This window comes from Heterocephalus glaber, unplaced genomic scaffold (genome assembly GCF_053883595.1).
Source record: "Heterocephalus glaber isolate CG9 unplaced genomic scaffold, H.glaber_assembly_v1.0 deba00001579, whole genome shotgun sequence".
NCBI classification, from domain to species: domain Eukaryota; kingdom Metazoa; phylum Chordata; class Mammalia; order Rodentia; family Bathyergidae; genus Heterocephalus; species Heterocephalus glaber.
The window spans coordinates 8464104-8481398 of record NW_028258360.1 but is presented as its reverse complement, the minus strand read 5'-3'; the positions used below and the strand labels follow the sequence as shown (position 1 = coordinate 8481398).

The window sequence follows — 17295 nt, the reverse complement described above, 5'->3', positions numbered from 1 at the left end:
CCCAACACATGAAGGCTAAACGATAGACACAAGTGATTGAAATGCCATCCGTTTATAGATTCTTCAAATCTGCTGCTTCCCAACTGGTGACGCAGGGAGGTTTTATGTATACCTTATTTCTATATAATTAAATGCAAAGACTGCCAAAAATAATGTGTACATCAGGAAAAGCTAACTTGAATAAATATTTTAATACTAAATTTATTGAGACATCACGAGATTAATACAATTTACCTTTGGGCTCCACAATTACGAGAAGTGCTCAGAGTGGTGGCCCTGGGCTTGCAGACACTTATTAGTATGCTGAACAGCTGAACTGTGGAGGCATTTTTGTGTCAGATGCTGTGTGTACATGTCAGGAGAGAGAGGGGCATAGATGTGGATGTGGCTATAAATAGATATCTAGGGTTAGAGGGCTCCCTTTAGCAGCAGATTTAATGCTGGGCTTATCACTAGTTTGAGAGAAACATTTATTTCAATAGCACTAATGAAAATAGTGTTGATGATAGTAATAGTCCTTAATTATACATGTACTGACATAAAGCCAAGTATCTGTTTGAAATACATAGCTGAACCATGTACAGAAACAAATTTACTTAGTGGGATACAGGTAGTACTCACCCACAGATCTTACCCTGATATATTTTTTAAATTCAAATTTCAGACACATTTTAAAAATCCTGACTTGTATTTATTTTTTTAAGAAAAGTTGAAATTATTTAATATTGAAAAATAAATATGTGACCTTTTTAAAGAAAATAATGAGAATTTTCATCAGAGAAGATTTGCCATATCAGATAACAAAACTCGCTACACAGCCACCTTGACCAAGCAGCAGGCCCTGGGTGGTGGAGGACCAGTGTCACCAACAGAGAGCAGACGTGACTGTGTAGGGTTTGGACTCCGCAGGGCGTGTGCCGGGAACATGGAGGTGATGGGTGTGACGGGCCCCATCCTCACATCTCCTCCATTCCATTCCACAGAGACGCAAATGCAAGGTACAGAAGTGAAAGCTTAGATGAGGAGGTAGAAGGCTACATATCTGGCTTTGGGAAACTAGACCATACACAGCAACCAGGAAACCAAAACACACCAAAGAAAACAGACATAGTTTTCCACACAAACAGCAGAAATTTAGCTGCCAATAAATGCCCAAAGCAAAGAAAAAAGACTAAAGAGAGAAGACTATTTTCAGCACAGAGTCGTCCAGAGAAAAATTAATATTTCCTTATATGACAGACTGCATAAAACTGATGACAAAAAGGATAAAACGCCACTGAAAACAACGCAAACATCTATGAAGAAATAGGACTGTTCAAACATGTCCCCGGGGCTCATGGTAACTGAACTGACTCTGTCGGTGTCTCCAAGATACATCACAGGTGCAGAGTCCCGTCGGTCCCCATGAACCCCGAGGACAGGCACCTTGTACCTCACCAGCCCAGGACAACGTTCCTGTCTTCACACAGTGCTAATTCCAATCCTGAAATACAGTTTCTTTTGGTGCTTGGGATTTAACTTTACTTTTTCAGTCTGTGTGTGAGATATATAATAAACACATGCATCGTGGGGAATCCGTGCCAGGTACCTACATCTTAATCCTTTTCACATCTCCTTCCCTAGCCCTCCCTCCCATCTTTTCCACCCCCAAACCCTCTTCCCATCTCCACAAAGTCTATGGAGTACTACTCAACCATAAAGAAGGATAAATCGAGTCTCCTTGAGACTGTTAATGTTAAGTGAAATAAATTAGACACACAAGCCTAAATATCACATGGATTCTCTTATAAGTGAAACTCTAAATACAAATAATTTAAAGAGCAAACTAAAAGATAGGTAATGGGAAACAGGGAGGTAGAGTCTGTGAGGCTTTAAGTCATGGTTAAGGAATTTCCCCTCATGTTTAGGGTCCCATTTCTTCATATCCTCTCTCATGGTTTGTCCTGAAACATTGGTGGATAAACCGAGGCCGCAATGAGTCAGTCAGAGAGGATGCAGGGGCGCAGGAGGAGACGGGCAGGGAGCATAAAGAACGCCGCTCGCTGCTGCAGGGACCAGGGAACACATCGGGGTAAACTGAGGCACGGGGAGCCGCTTCCAAACTGCAAACTGTGACCCTCATCCATAAACCTTTCTCGTGCCACGAAAACCTCCCCTTCCTCCTATACGTGAGTCGCCCTTCAGGACCCACGGAGACATCCTTCGTGGGGCAGGTCCACCGGCCATGCTGGCCACCGGACATCGCCTCGCTCTGCGAGCCGTGTGCTTCCCCGAGGTCCGCAGCGGGGTTCGCACGCTTCCGTCCCTGCTCCACGCGGGAAGCAGACAAAGCAGGCGTGTCCCAGCGAGCGGCTCCCAGTTACTGTGCTAAATTCCCCGGGATTCCTTCTTCCCCCCGCACTTGGCACACGTGTTCATTCATGAAACTATGAATTCCGTAAACTCATCAGCTTCAGATGCCGTCTCTCAGAATGACCCCAGGTGCCACCATTTCTCGTCTGCAGCTCCACGCCAGATAATTCCACGCCACCCGCCACCCGGCGTGAAAGGTGGACCCGGAGCTGCGGACGTCCAGGTCTCCGCCCTGTCCCTCCCGCACAGGCCCAAGCTCCGGGCTGCCTGGGCCAGGTGTCCGCGCACCCGAGGGGGAACCCAGGCTCCTGGAGGAGCCCCGCGGAGGATTTCAGGGATTTCAGGGATTTCAGGGATTTCCGGGATTTCCTCTCCGCAGGGGCAGAGAGGAAAATGATGGGATTCTGCCCGAGCAGGCGAACCTGAGAAGAAGCACAAAATCCAGCCGGGAGTGCTGCCCTGTCGCCAAAAGAAGATTTCCGAGCTTTCAGAAGTTGAAACAAAGGATTATTCCGTAATTTTAAAATATGCTGCATGTGCCCAGTTTTTGTTTTATTTTTAAGGAGCTAATTTACAAACTTGGGAGCCGATCAGTGCATTCCTTCTGGAGTTAAAAGCATGCCTCTTTGGGTGTTGCTGGAGAGAGAGGCATTTTGCAGTAGTCTAGAGCTGGGATTCCTCTCTGCATCTCTACCCCAGACTCGAGAAAGGCAAATGTCTTCTCCTTCTCAAGCAACAGGATCATTTTTAGCTCTCCTTAATGACAAAACCCAGGATTTGTTCAAAACACGTGTTGCCTTTATGTGCTACTTAGTTTCACGTTGCAATGTCCTTTGTCAGTAAAATCCTCATCTTCACAGGAGGCCCTCTGCTGCAAATTTCATCTGTCACTTTAAGATCATGACATAAATGTACAGAAGTGTACAGAAGTGCTGCAGGGGAAACACTTCATCTAGTAGTGCCTTTTTGCTGTAAATATGTCTTCCTCCTCGCTGTTACAGTCCAGAGGAGGTAGAGACAGGAGTACCCTGGCTCAGAAAAGCCTGCTGAAATGCGGGCATTAGAATTCCCAGCAAACCCATCAGAAAAGCCAGGAAGGAAGTATTTTCACCACATGAGCCTCAGCCTACAGCTTCTACTCCAGTCTCTGCAGAGAAGGCTCCAAGGGCAGAAGTTTACAGTCAAGGGTAACCCGAAGGCCCAACTCACATGGTAAGCACCAGGCGCAGGGGTCACCAGTAAAATGAGAGAGAAAAATGAATGTGTTCATTTGTATGCACTTGGTTAATATATGCTAATACCCATAAACGTCATTATACAATTCCTTTCTATGAGTTCCTTTTTTTATTGGTTGCTCGTGCAGTTTTTTAAAGATAAAGTTTTAAAGACTTCTGTACTACAGCATTTGGATAAAAATGGAATTATTTCAGATTCTTAAAGTGAAGCATATTCAGCCTATAAAACAGCCTTCAAAGTCAACTGTCTACGTCACAGGTCTGGATGTGCTTTCCCGGAAGACCTACCTTACTTTGGCATCTGCATAAAATAATATTCAAGGAGACAAATGAGCACATGCATGAATCATCAGGGTTACTTACAGCACTTGATAAAATGATAGTGAGACATCTTCCCTCTCAGGCAGGAATCTTGCTAGGAGTTCCAGCATTCTCTTGTGCTACACCGGTCTTCCCTGGGAAATGCATTATTCAGAGTCCTGGCTCAGGTAACAGTTTACCTCGGGATGCGTTACTGAACAGAGGCAGAAAGCTTCAAACTCACTCTCGTGCAGCAGCTGGAGTCCCTCCCAGCCTCTCGGGGTTTCAGGCAGCAGCCCTGCACATGCAATCCTAGCACCCTTGATTGACACGCTCCTCAGCTGTGATCGGTGCTCATACTTGGCCGCCCTGCGCCGCGCTCCTGGAGGTGTGCTGCAGTGCGGCTCCGGCTCCGCTGTCGCTGTCGGTCCTGCCTGCTAATGGCTTTGCAATAGCTTCCACAAGCAGCAAAGGAGGCTGGTGAGTAGGCAGGAGGCAGGCGACCAGCAGGGATCCCAAATCGTATTGTGCTCATTGTCCAACAGCCAAACATGACCGATTCTTAGCTGGTAGTGACACTGATTATTTTTAGTTGCTACCAGTTGCTGTGTGTGAATAGGAACTTGACAGAGGAGCTCAAAATAGCCTCCTCTTGGAAGCTGAGATCTTTTGATCTCCCTCTATTCAGGAAGACACCACATTATATTTCCCAACACATCCTTTTGGTTATGCATGCAGAATGCCAAACTGAAATTATCCATAAAAAAGGTTTGGTTCACACAGCTTAAAAATGTAGAATATTGTTACCTCTGCAGACTGCAACGAATTTAACTGAGCAGCCTAACCCAGTGAAGTCTGACCCAACTGGAATTAGAAAAAAAATATATGATTTCCCAAAGTCTACTGAAATAAAAATAGATATCATACTCACAACAGCTATGTTAGTCAAAGAAAATAAAAGGTTTTAAGTCACTTAAAAATAAAAATTGATAAGCATTTTTGCAAAATGATACATTTTTAAGATCTTTTCTGAAAACAAGTTACTATAGTCTAGAGTCAGCGGTTTGGATTTTGAGTGGTAAAAATGAACAGTGTCATAAACGTTCGTATCCTCCTATAGAGGAAGCGTGCGTGATTCCCTTTCTAAGTAAAACCAACTCAGAGTAATGCTTCTATTAAACAAGACTCTGGAACTCAAGTCTAAGTGGTAACGGGTCCCAACTCTTAATGTCCACTAACCAGCTCTAACCATTTTAGTGTCATGATTTCAATGAGGAAGATCAAGGTTCCCATCAGAACAGACCGGGTTCAAATCCAGGTTCTACCACTTACCAGAGAGTCAACTCTATGCCTGGAAAGTAGTGAAATTCCTAGTTCTCAGTCTGAAGGTTAGAAATAAAGCACAAAAAAGCCTAGGGAATATAGTTGTTATTCAAGAAAAAGTTACCATTAAAATTAACAAGAAAGAGAATATTTAGCTACATATCAAATGACTGTTATGCATACTTTAGATTTCCCAAGAACTAAAATGAGGGCTTGCAGCTTTCTTTCTTTATTCCACAATTAATCACTGACAGTCACTGTCATGCAAGTCATCCTGTTGGATGCTCTGCAGGAATAAAAGTATGTCTACAACTTAGTCTTCATGCGTAAGGAACACACAGCCTACTTTTAAAGTTTCCTTGTGTGTTTTGCAATGTTCCAATAAAACTTCTGGAGATAACTGTGTCTATTATTCCACACAGATCAGACTCTCCTCTTAAATCAGCATAAATCTTCATACAATGATAATACAGTGATGCATCAGTGTGGTCCAGGGCCTCTCTGCTGAAGGTTCCCTCATCCAGGTAACCTTACTTCGACCTCTTAAGGCAAGGCTGGATAAAAAATACCCAAATTAATCGCTTTCCTGAAAATTTATTCTTCTGCACATACATACTCAGCATACATTTTAAAACAACTGGTTTTTATAGTATCGTTTACTCTTTAAATGATAGGAAAAAAAGTACGAAACTCAGAGAAGTGTAGTATGCACTAGAAAACTACCACTGAAAACAAGTCTGCTTTATCGCTAGAAATCTTCAAATAACTTGGACCCACCCCTGGTCAGGACTCTCACCAAGCACCACATGGGAATGTGCGTGTCCCTCACACTCGCTCCCCGGGGGCTCATTATCAAAGGGTTGATTTTGCACTCATTGACTCCATTCATATTCGGCAGCTCACTGTTTTGTGCAACAAGAGACACGCACGACTCCCTTTGTGCCCACACAGCGCTGGTGATGTGAGGAAAGGCCCCACATGAAGCTATGCAGCACAATGTAGGAGAAATGACTGCCTAGGGGATGTCCACCCCTAACGTGACACGGAGGAGCAACACCCGGTCTACTCTGAGGAAACCCAGACGGCACATGGAGAGGTCTGTAAAATACCTGGATTGGGCTTCGGATATGTGAGCCACATATCCATGTAATTCCTTTGCTTTCTGAAGCCCTGTTAGCTTGTTGTATCTGGAAACCACATTCTCATGATCTAAACATTGAAGGAACTATGTTTAGCCACACAAAGTACATCTTCATATCTTTCATCAATAGTAAACAATGATTGGTTTCTCGTGTAGGAATTAGTACTGTGGAAAAATAAATTTGATTCTATTAAATCTGCTTCTTTCATACAATAGGAAAATTGGTAATTTAAAATTTATTAAAGCTTCATGATCTATGCTCTTCCTTAAGAGACTCAACTCCATATTCTGTCATCACATCCATCATTTTAGAGTTCCTCGAATCTCATATTTTAAATATAATATCAGAGTTGATGGTCGTAGCAATGAGAAGCTGCTGAGGTTAGGGTAGATATATTGTCAGCAATTCATCTACTTTCCAGAATTGGTCATTAAGTACAAAATTAAATCCATGCATTTGAAAGAAGGAGTTGTTTTTCATCACCAAAAAACTTATGAACTAATAAAGCACAATTATTTTATTATTTTTCAGAATTATTACACCGCGCTATTGTTCTTCCTGCAAATATCACTCGTGGTATTTCAAAAGCAATTTTGAATGGTTAAAAATCATCTTTTTCTCTTTTATGCACCCAACAGCTGCTCACTATTAACACTATTTCTGATAAAAAACACGTGATTTTTTGCTTTTAACTGCTAGTGTTATTAAACACCAGATTTTTTCAAATAAGTCTAAACTATTTTCCAAGTCCCCTGCCCCCAAATATATGAAACTGGAACAATTCCAGTTCGAAGCCAGCATCTAAACACTGCACACTTGTTCAGCAGTGTGTTTTAGTGCGTGCCAGGTGAGATACTACTTCAGAGTCTCCCTGCGAACGTGATGGGATGTATGCAGCATGCAGGTCCATCGTGCTCATAGTCTGATAGACAATTCCCAAGTCTAATCGTTCCTGTACTCTCACACCTTATTAAATGATGACACTAAAACTCCAGTTCTCAAGAAGCACCAGTGGGAGGGCGTATGTGCACCATATATTACAATAAAGATTCCAGGTGAGGTCATAAATTACAAACAACATTTTTTCTGCAGTGCAAGTTTTGAGTTGCATGACAGAGGCATCCTTGCTGTTGCCCTGTAAACAAACTGGGAGCTGAGCTATTAGAACTGGACGGAGAAAGTCACAGCCACACTTAGGCACCACGAGCAGAGACAAGCCACGCAATGGCCAGAGACACATAAGGAATGTCACCCCTGTCCCAAGGGTCGACTGCTGCAGGGTGAAAGGGGCCAAGGTCTCTGCAGGGGACAGACCCTGGGCCCCCATGAGTGGACAGGGTCCTTTCCTGAAGGTGGCAGAGAAGGAGAGATGTGAGTGCCAAGAAGAAAACATCACCAATGCACTCGGTGCTGGCCATAAATTCAGTCTTCTTGGTCAACCCAGTTTCCACAGGACCGGCATCTGCCCTGCCTTCCATGACTCACCAGATCCCCGCCTCTCTGGTCAAATCCCAGTCCTCAGTCACTGGCTCTGAGGCCGCCTGTAATCTCAGCTGGTCCTGGAACCCCCTGGCTCTCAGATGCCAGGCTCCATGACTCACAGCAGCCCCAGTGGCCCCATCTGTCTCCAGCTAGAGCACATGGTCATTTAAACTGGAGGTCGGCAATCACGGGGTAAGAGGAGAGGACTCGCCGTACAGATCTGCATGGCTGGAAAGATAAGGCAGACAGATGTTGACTAACCCAGCTGAGCAAAGCTCTGGTGCCGAGAAGGGAATATGGAATGTAGAGATCAGAGTATTCATCACCATGTCTTCTGGTATTTGCACACAGTAGCAGTGTAGAGAAATAATGCAATGTAAAAGTCGCCCCACAAGAGCCTGAACATTGCTGTCCGTGTAGCACAACGCAAAATACAACAGCACTTGGACATATGTGCCAGATGCACACGCAGCCACCGCAAGGCTACACTGAATGTTCTAATTGCTCCTTTGGGGCTTCTGGCCACCCATCTTTCTTCTGTGATTTTTTTCCTAATCAAAATGAAATGTTTTGAATCATAGTGGGTACCAATTAAATTGAGTATCGGGAGAAGAACATTTGCAAAGCATTTGTAAATTTTTTCACTCAAATGCCAAAACCCACATTGAAATCTCTCGTGCATATGTGTTTTCCACTATCCAGGAGGACGTTCCCAGTTTTAGATGTCATTTCACTTCATTAAAGTGTGACCTGGTGCAGGAGCTGTGTATGCCCCCGAGGACAGAGAATGGGCGGTGCCATGTGCTACATGCGCTACGCTGCTGTAAGGACAGGCAGGACTGGGTGTGACCACCGTGAGCGAGGGCACAGCTGTGGGCACCAGTGGGGCAGCCGCAGGCAGAGACTTCAGTGGTGGAGGTGAGAGCCACCGAGGGGCGCTGTGGTCTCCATGACAGCCGAGGAGCGAGGTCACCGGGCAGGACAGGTCCAAGCATAGATGTGTGTGACCTACAGGTCGGTAGCCATCTGCTGAGGACCTAGAGATCATTTTGATTTTCCTAAGGAGGAGGCAAGGGAGCTTGAGGAGTATGCAGACCCCATCTGTCATACTTTCCTTACTGATAAACATTAATCTGAAAAGTACCTCTTGAGTTGAAGCATGCCCTTATTCTTTTACAATGAAATCACCCATGCACCCACCTATGTCCACTAAAGTCTACTTAGTGTGCGTTTCTCCAAATTTCTGTGCATTCTCCAAAATTCCTTTCCAGTGCATTTAACCTACAAACTCTTCTCAGCGTATTTTGGTGTAAATTAGTCCCAGCTCCCAGTGGACCCTATTCCCCATCTCTTCCATGTACCAGTCAATCTGAGGTTTCTGATACAAGGCTTTGCATCTGCCTTTAACTGTACCACGGGGACCCTCTTCCCAGCCAGGTCATTCAGTGTCTGGCACTTAGAGCTTACTTTCCTCACTCTCTGTGAAGTCCAAAACACCAGCGAACACTCAGGGGCCCAACTGATGAACCAGAGAAATGGAACAAGCATGGAGCATCTTCAGGGCCATGACACTTGCTGTTTTAAGGAGCAGGTGTCTTACCGTTACTTAAAGATTCTTGAGAGAGGAGAGAGGGGAACTGGAAGAAAACCTCATCTTCATGTGAGCCGTGAGTTCAAGCAGACTCAGTTTACTTGGATTTTTAACGTTTTTGGCAATGTTCCTTTAGCAGGGAGCACATGGAGATTTGGGACCAGGTGTGACTTCCTTCCCTTCCTCAACATGAATTCCCTGGTTGCAGATTCCAGTTTGGGCTACAATACATAAAGTGTGATCTCTAGAGACATCCCCCAATTTAACATGTCTAAGTGGTCCGGAAGAAGAAGTGCAAAGTGAAATATCCAAACTCACAAATGATATTAAATTAGTCAAAGGCCAAAGCTTTCTGGATCAGCTACAATAGCAGCCGTGTCGGGGTTTACTGTGTTTCCCTGAAAAGAAGACCTAGCTGGAAAACCACCAGCCTTGAAGACTAGAGATCAAAACTGCAAGCCCCACTCAGGCTAACCTGGCCTCCCTGCCGTCATTACATCATTACTCTCTTCCTTCTCCCTGCCTCCTCCTCTCCCGCTCCCCTTCCACTTCTGCTTCTCCCTCTTCCTCCCCCTCCCCGTGCAAAGCAGCGTCCACAGGTGCACCTGTCTTTGGTAAGGTTGACGGCAGATGTTGAGTCTTTTCTGTCCGCAGGGCCCTCCGTGGTGGCCCCTCCTGATTTCCACATCAGTAAATGTCACTGGAGATGAAGCCCCTGTCTGCCAATCCCTGAAGGCCAGGTTGCGATCTGAATTTCCGATCCCTTAGATGCACATTCCCACCACGGGTCTCAAAGTCTCCTCCCTGCATTTGCTGCTCCCTAAGCCTCTCCGTACAGACTTTCACAGTCCCCTCCAAAGGACACACCTGACCTAAGCCAATGTGCTGTTGGCTAGTCCACCTCATGCCAGCGCTCTGTGCGGTCTCCCCTCCAGGAGCTCCACGCAGCCTGGATCAGAAGGACGGGGCCAGGTGCACATTGGTGACTGAAACTCGCTTCCCAACATCACCCCACACTCTCCTCCTCAGTGTGGCTGAGCTCTCTGACCTTGGTAGTGCCCTGAGACTCTGGTACTCAGAAAGCAAACATACAATGTTGTTCTTCTTGGCACTGCCAGAATAAATATTCAGATCACTTCAAAATAATGAAATTATAAATACACCTCTCAGTGTTCTAAGGAGTGACTTCAAGTTTTTCTGAAGGTTTGATTTTTATTTAGCAAACCAAAACCACTGATTCCTCATGTGAGACCAAAGCGACTCCATTTTGCTAAAATCCACCATTCCCCTAAGGCTCTCAAATTAATGGTTAAAATGTGTTCACTCTGGAACAAAAGATACAATCTGTAACAAACCAAAGTTCCTAAGTTAATTACTCAGCCATCTGTTTACCCAGGAAATGAACATCCTGGGCCCACTATCTGTAGGAACTGTCTGTCAATGTGCTGACTGTCAGTGCTGAGTGGTCGTGACCATTAGTCACCGTGTCTGCTGATACAATACGTGACAGTTGCCCACTAACCTCTGTCCTTCTTTTCTTTTGTAAAACCTATACATAATCCCCCCTTACCCCTGATGAGTTCAGCCAATCAAAAATGTACACTTCATGCTCGCTACATGTTAACCAATCACGTAACTGCTAAGTGGAAAATCTCCCAACCTTGCTGTAACCTCTATAAAAACCCTGCTAATTTGGAACTCGGGGCTCTCAATCTCGATCCGCTGTGTCGGTGACAAGTGAGAGTCCCTGCTTAAGCTTGAATAAACAACCCTCATGTGCTTACATCGGAAACGGCCTCCTGCTGGTCTCTGGGACCTTACAATCTGGGCACAACACCTCACATGCTGTGCACTACCCTACTCGATGCCTTTAATATTCCTAGCAGAATGGCAGAGCCGCTCCATTTTCTTCTTTATTTTACTTTCTGATAGAGGAGGAAAATGGAGGACAAAGGCTAAAGAAGACTTTCAAGATCCCTGGTGGTGAGAGGGTTGGGCTCACGCGGACACTGAGGACCAGAGGCCACCGAGGCTGGGGACACTGCCTCCTGCCGGGCGGGCAGGCCACTGTTACAGGGTGTATTTTTAGATCCTGATCACAGCACGTTCCTCAACCTGAAGCGTAACTATTTCTCCTTTTTGGCACTTTCTTCTCTGCCTTCTGGGTCTCCTACCCTAACCCCCAGGACTGGGAACTGAACCCAGGGAACACTGAGGAACAGCCTCAGCCGCCACCTTCATTTTTTTGAGAGTCTTATTAGGTTGCCCAGGCTGGCTTCAAACTTGCAATCCTCCTGCTTCAGCCTCTTCAGGACCTGGAATTACAGATGTGTGCCACCAAGCCCAGCTTTTCTGACTGCTTCACCCCCAGCCTCCCTTCCCTGATGAACTTCAGTCCTGTGAGCAATGTGCATGGGAGAGATGGGGAGAGGCAAGCAGGGCTCACAGAGGAAAGCTTCACAGAGGGAGGGAAGGAGAAGGAGGGCCGGAAGCAGGTAAGACGAGGAGGAAGCCAGTTCCGGGTCCAGGCTGGGTGGACCAGCTCCCTGCTGCTCGCCGCACCCTCCTGTCCTTCCATGCTTGGGCTGGTGGCACTGCTTTGGTCCTGTGATACTTGCAGATCTGCACCCTCCTATGGCTGATTGATTTCCACGTGGATCGCCTCTGGAACTGCTAATGGGATGCGGATCCCAGAGGTTTACTTCCGCCTCCCAGAGCATTCGTCAAGGTGGTCACTGCAGCTATGGCCCAGCCTGCCACAAATGTGCAGCAAGGGGAAGTGCTCCGGCTGATTTACAGACAGGAAGTAGGATTATCAAAGGCGAAGGATGCATTTTTATATGTGGGATTTGAGGGCGTACAGAGGAATGGAATTCGAGATTCTCGCCAAGCAGTTAAGCAACAGCAATTGTAATGGGCATTTTTCAGCGTGCAAACATATTAAGATCACTGGAACAATAACATCTAAGCTGCTAATGCACAGGAATTAGTTCCAGACCATCACAGAAGACACTGATATGCCTCTCTAGAGACCATATGTAGGTGTTAATTAAGTGGCATAAGGTAAGATACAATGTGATGGGTGTGAAGAAAGATCGCCAAAATAAAAATCTCACATGAACCTGACGGGGGATACTTTGAGAGTGTCAGGCTTCTGACTGGGCTCATTTACAAAAACTTTAAGGATAAGCACAGAGAGCGGAAAGCAGAAAGGTAGTGGAAGTCAGGTCAACGACTGTATTGACAAAAAAGGGTCAGGAGGGAAATGTTTAGCAGGATGGAAATGCCTCATACTTTATCTGGGTAGTGTTGGGAGCAATGCTACATAATTTTAGGAAAAGTCATTTGAGTAGGCCTAGTTCTCCTGCCTACAGCCCAGCTAGGACATTCCAGACATAATTGCATTTTGGCCTCCGGTCACAACTGAGACCTGAGTGATCCGCCCCCCCCCCCCCCATGCTGCAATCTCCAGGACAAGACCACACCTGTGGGAGACGCCAGGGAGGAACCAAATCTTCATCTGCATAGTTCCTGGGAGGAACCAAATCTTCATCTGCACAGTTCCTCACTGTTCTTAGATGTCCACTGCCCCCCAGGTTTCTGTTACACCTTGTTTACCCCACTGTGAAGTACTGAACTCTGCATTTCACTTGTTACATCTGTTTCCCCATGGACTGAATAAAAGGTGCGGTAAGCTGGGGGCCTTGTCTTTGCTGCCCAGAGCAGCACTGATCAGACCCAAAGCTCAGCTTCTTCTCAGTCTCATTTGTCTACCTTTCCTGTCATTCGCCGTGTGCTGCCGTGGCTCACAGGAGACCAGGACTCACTGCAGAGTTTCTGGTAACGTCCCTTTCCCCTGTTCCCTACAGGGTAGTTGTCCCAGGTATATAGGTTTGTAAAAGTTACTGAGTTGTAGTTGTAAGATTTGTGCCTTCTAATGCACGCAAATGACATCTATTTTTAAGTTGTAAAAACTGACAGGTCCTTAACATGGCAGCAATCAGTGCTGAACATGGATCTTCAGTATGTAAAGTCCAAATAACTCAGAAGTGTCAGTTGGTCTACATTGATCCCTTCATTCACCAGCCACCGGCTGGCAGACTCCGCCCTGAGGCAGATGTGTGCAGGTAACTGCACACACAGTGGTTTCCTAGCACCTGCAACACAGTGCGGCCCATGCAAAGATGAGCCAAAGGCAGCATCAGGGACCGGAGAGGCCACAGGGTCAAGGAAGAAGCTGGGCAAAGGGGGATGCACTGTCCCCAGCAGGGACCTCAACAAAGGCCTTGGCAGTGAGGCTGCCTTAAGGCCACTGGCGTCCACAACAGCCCAGGGCAGGTGGACACTGCTAGAGACCTTGGGAGAAGGTCTGCAGTTCTGAAAAGCGATCCCTGACCCCAAATCAGGGACCTCTCTTGTAGCAGATGACAAGTGGATAGCAGGTTTTAAAGAGAGCTGTTAAACTGTGAGTCTCTGTGAAGAACAGACTTGAGGGAGATGAGGTGGACAGAAGGGAAATAAAATGAAAGCTCTGATGACAGTGCAGGCTGGAAAGGAGTGGGCTTGGAATGGAGATGCAGTGGCGAGGATGGGGCAGGTGGGCGGAATTCTCAGGAAGCGATGGCCGGAGACCGACAACATCAGGTCATGGTGTGCAGTGCTTGGGTGTTTGGGAGGCCTCTGTAGGGTGAGAGTGGAAGAGGAAGGAGCTGATTGAGGGAAGAAAAAACAGGTTATCTGAGGAGGAGGAGTCTGAGTCAGGGCCACAGCAGAATAAAGTCCACACTGTAGGTGCTCAGAAAGTCCCAGCCATGCAGCACACCTCTGTGGGGCTGGAGGGAGCACAGGTGGACTGATCTGGATTCATTTCCTTTCCTTGCCTTTTACAGCTGTTTTGATAGAGTCTGTACCATGTGGCCAGGGCCAGGCCTCAAGTTACAGCCAGGACATAGACCAGAGCCCCTGCTTGTGGCAGCCTAATGAGCACACCTGGCATTGCCAGAAACAGGTTGACAATGCCTCTGCCTGTCTTCGAGGGTCAGGACAACCTTGATGAACCAGCACCTCAGCTGAGTTCCATGGATGCTGCTCACTGCAGCCCCTGGACCAGCAGCAGCATCTCAGAAGAGCCCTCAGCACGCATGCAGATACTCTGCTCCATCCAGGCAGTGAAGCCAGGTGCCAGGGTGGGTCTGGTCTGCTGGGTCCCACAGTCCCTGCATGTGGTCCTGACACACAGAAAGCCAGAGAGCTCAGCCTAGAGAAAGAAGGCCGGTCCACACTGCTGGAGGAGGTAACGGGAAACAGGTTTCCTTCATGCAAGGAAAAAGCTTAGGACAAGAGGACAGAGAGAAGGAAGATAGCGTGACACATGTCGCTGGTAATGGACATAAAACTGATATATTGAGCATTAGCAAAATCTGTATTCCATGGAACACCATCAAGATGGTAAAAAGCTGAACCACAGAATAGGAGAAAACCTTTGAAAATTTTATATCTGATAAGGGGCTTTGCTCTAGGAAAAATACTGTAAGAACTCAACCATAAAGAGAAAATAACACAATTAAAACTGCTAAAGAACATGGACATGTCTCCCAGCCAGATATAAATACACAGAAAATGCCCCAAATGATGAGTGTTTCAGGAAATGCAAATCCAAATAGAATCAGAAACATTGTAACTGTAAGGGTGCCTAAGATCAAAAAGTCAGACAATAACAAGTGTTGACAAATATAAGACAAACTTGGAACCCCCAGGACTCTGGTAGGAAACTTGTCACATGGTGCACCCATTTTCAGCAAGTTTGTCAGCTTTGCAGTACATTAAATAGTTATTTCACTACCACAATACTTCTTCTTCTAGGTACATCCATGATAGGACTGAAATCCTAGGTCCAAACAAAATCCTGTCCCAGAATAGCCATAGAAGCATTACTTAAAATAGTCAAATGAATAAAAACATGAAAACAACCCAAATGTTCAATTAAAAGAATAAACAAAATGTGGTATGTTCATACCACTGAAAACCATTCAATATTAGAAGGAATGAGAGATCCATGCTAAAAAAATGGATGAGTTATGGAAACATTATATTATGTGAAGAAAGTGAGAAACAAAAGGCAGTATATGGTATTGTTTCCTTTCTAAGACATATCTAGAATTAGCAAGTCCTGTAATTTTTTTTCTTTTTAGGATGTTTTGCCTGTATTCATTTCAAGGTCAAATTGTCAATCCCTGCAATGAGGCCAACCTTAGTTTTAATGGGGATTATAGTTAATTTGCAGACCAATTTGAGTGGCACTGCTATCTAATCTGAAGTCTTTCAATCCATGAACATAGAACATCTGTCCACTTATTTAGGACTTTTAAAATTTCTTCAACAATACTTTATAGTTTCAGATGCACAAATCTCATACTTCTTCTGTTAATTTTACTACTCAGTAGCTTATTATTTTTGATGCTACTTTAAGTGGAATTGTTTTTTAAAATTTACTTTTGGGTTGTTCATTCATTGCCAATTTCAGACATTTTTTTTTTTTTACTGATCCTGTGAACTTGCAAACCTCGCTTATTAGTTCAATTTTTTACTGTGGATTTCTTAGGTTTTCTATATGCAAGAACCTGTCTCTGAAAATGGGTCATTGGACTAATTCCCCAATCTGAATCCCTTTTATTTTGTTTTCTTACCTGAGGGCCCTCAGAGCTCCAGTGATTTAGTGAACTGCAAAAGCAAGAGCAGACATTCTTGTCTTATTCCTGATCTTAAGGATAAAGCTTTATCAGGCTGAAGATGCATCCTTGTATGCCTAGTTCATTGAGTGTCTTTATAAAAAAAGAACATGTAAGATTTCATCAAGTGCTTTTTCTGAGTCATTGAGATGGCTTCTGCACTTTATTCTATTAACAAGATGCATCATATTCAGATTTTTCTCATGTTGGACCAACCTTGCACTCCTGGGTAAATCCTACCTACTTGTGGTAAGTAAACCTTTTTGTATGCCTCAAGGCTTGCTTTGCAGGTGTTTGTTTTAACACTGCTGTGTTTATGTGGACAGGACCCCACTCTGAGTTATTTGGACCATCTTTGTCTGGTTTGGGTATTGAGACAACAGCAGGGCACAGGATGACTGGGGAAGCGTCGTCACCTCCTCTGTTAGGACACTGAGTCTGAAGTCGGCTTGTGAGGCATCAGGAGCTGATTGACAGGAGCATGAGGAACGGGGCATGCTAACTAGTTGGCTGCTCAGAATGGAAGAGAGGCAATGAGTAAAGATGAACGTCAGAATTCCCAGCATACCCAGAGAGGAGGACACATTGACATGCAGTCATTCATTTACATATTCCCAATGTTTTCACAGGCAGAATGTCACTTCCAGAAAGATTATGCAGATTTCCCCAGACACACAAATGTGCCCTACTATATTCAGAAAAAGCTAAAAACAATTATTTTAATCAAATTTAATTGAATTGTAGCCACCCTAAGGCAACGCATCCAATTTTTTCATACTTGCATGTGTTCAAATCAATCCTCTCTGTCCGAGCCATAAACGTTATCTGACAACTGCAACAAGTTTTACTGCTCATCTCTTCCACTTTAGCCATGTCACCTTCAAAGGTGAAAGTGGCGTTTTTGCTCCACCCTGGCCACTTCTCTGAAAGCAGCACTTTGCTTTAACTTCAGTCCTTAGCTCCGGCAAAAAATGAGCCTTTCCTGGTTTCTTTTCTCCCTGAGCAGGGGTGGCCCAGTGCACTGAGAGAACAGCAGGAGCATGAGACAGGCTGAAATCTTGATCTGGGTGACAATTTTGAGGGCAAGACTCCAAATGGAGAACAGGCTACTTGGGGTCGGCCCCTAAGCCTGCCCTCCCACC

At 45.3% G+C, this 17295-nt stretch overlaps 1 protein-coding gene across 10 annotated transcripts in view; it reads right to left on the bottom strand.

The window, feature by feature from the left end:
• The window catches only part of Myo16 (myosin XVI), a 531552-nt gene that overhangs the window by 433676 nt on the left and 80581 nt on the right, over positions 1-17295 (bottom strand). For 2 of the 10 annotated variants that reach the window (XM_087193111.1, XM_087193119.1), the window contains exon 1: positions 3951-4566. The exons of 3 other annotated variants lie outside the window; for them this stretch is intronic. In XM_087193111.1, the coding sequence (XP_087049237.1) occupies positions 3951-4018 (68 nt within the window). In that variant the 5' untranslated portion in view covers positions 4019-4566. Of the gene's footprint in view, positions 1-3950; positions 4783-17295 lie in introns of those variants that run through there. 5 more of the 10 variants (XM_087193115.1, XM_087193113.1, XM_087193110.1 and 2 more) reach the window with 5 other exon arrangements.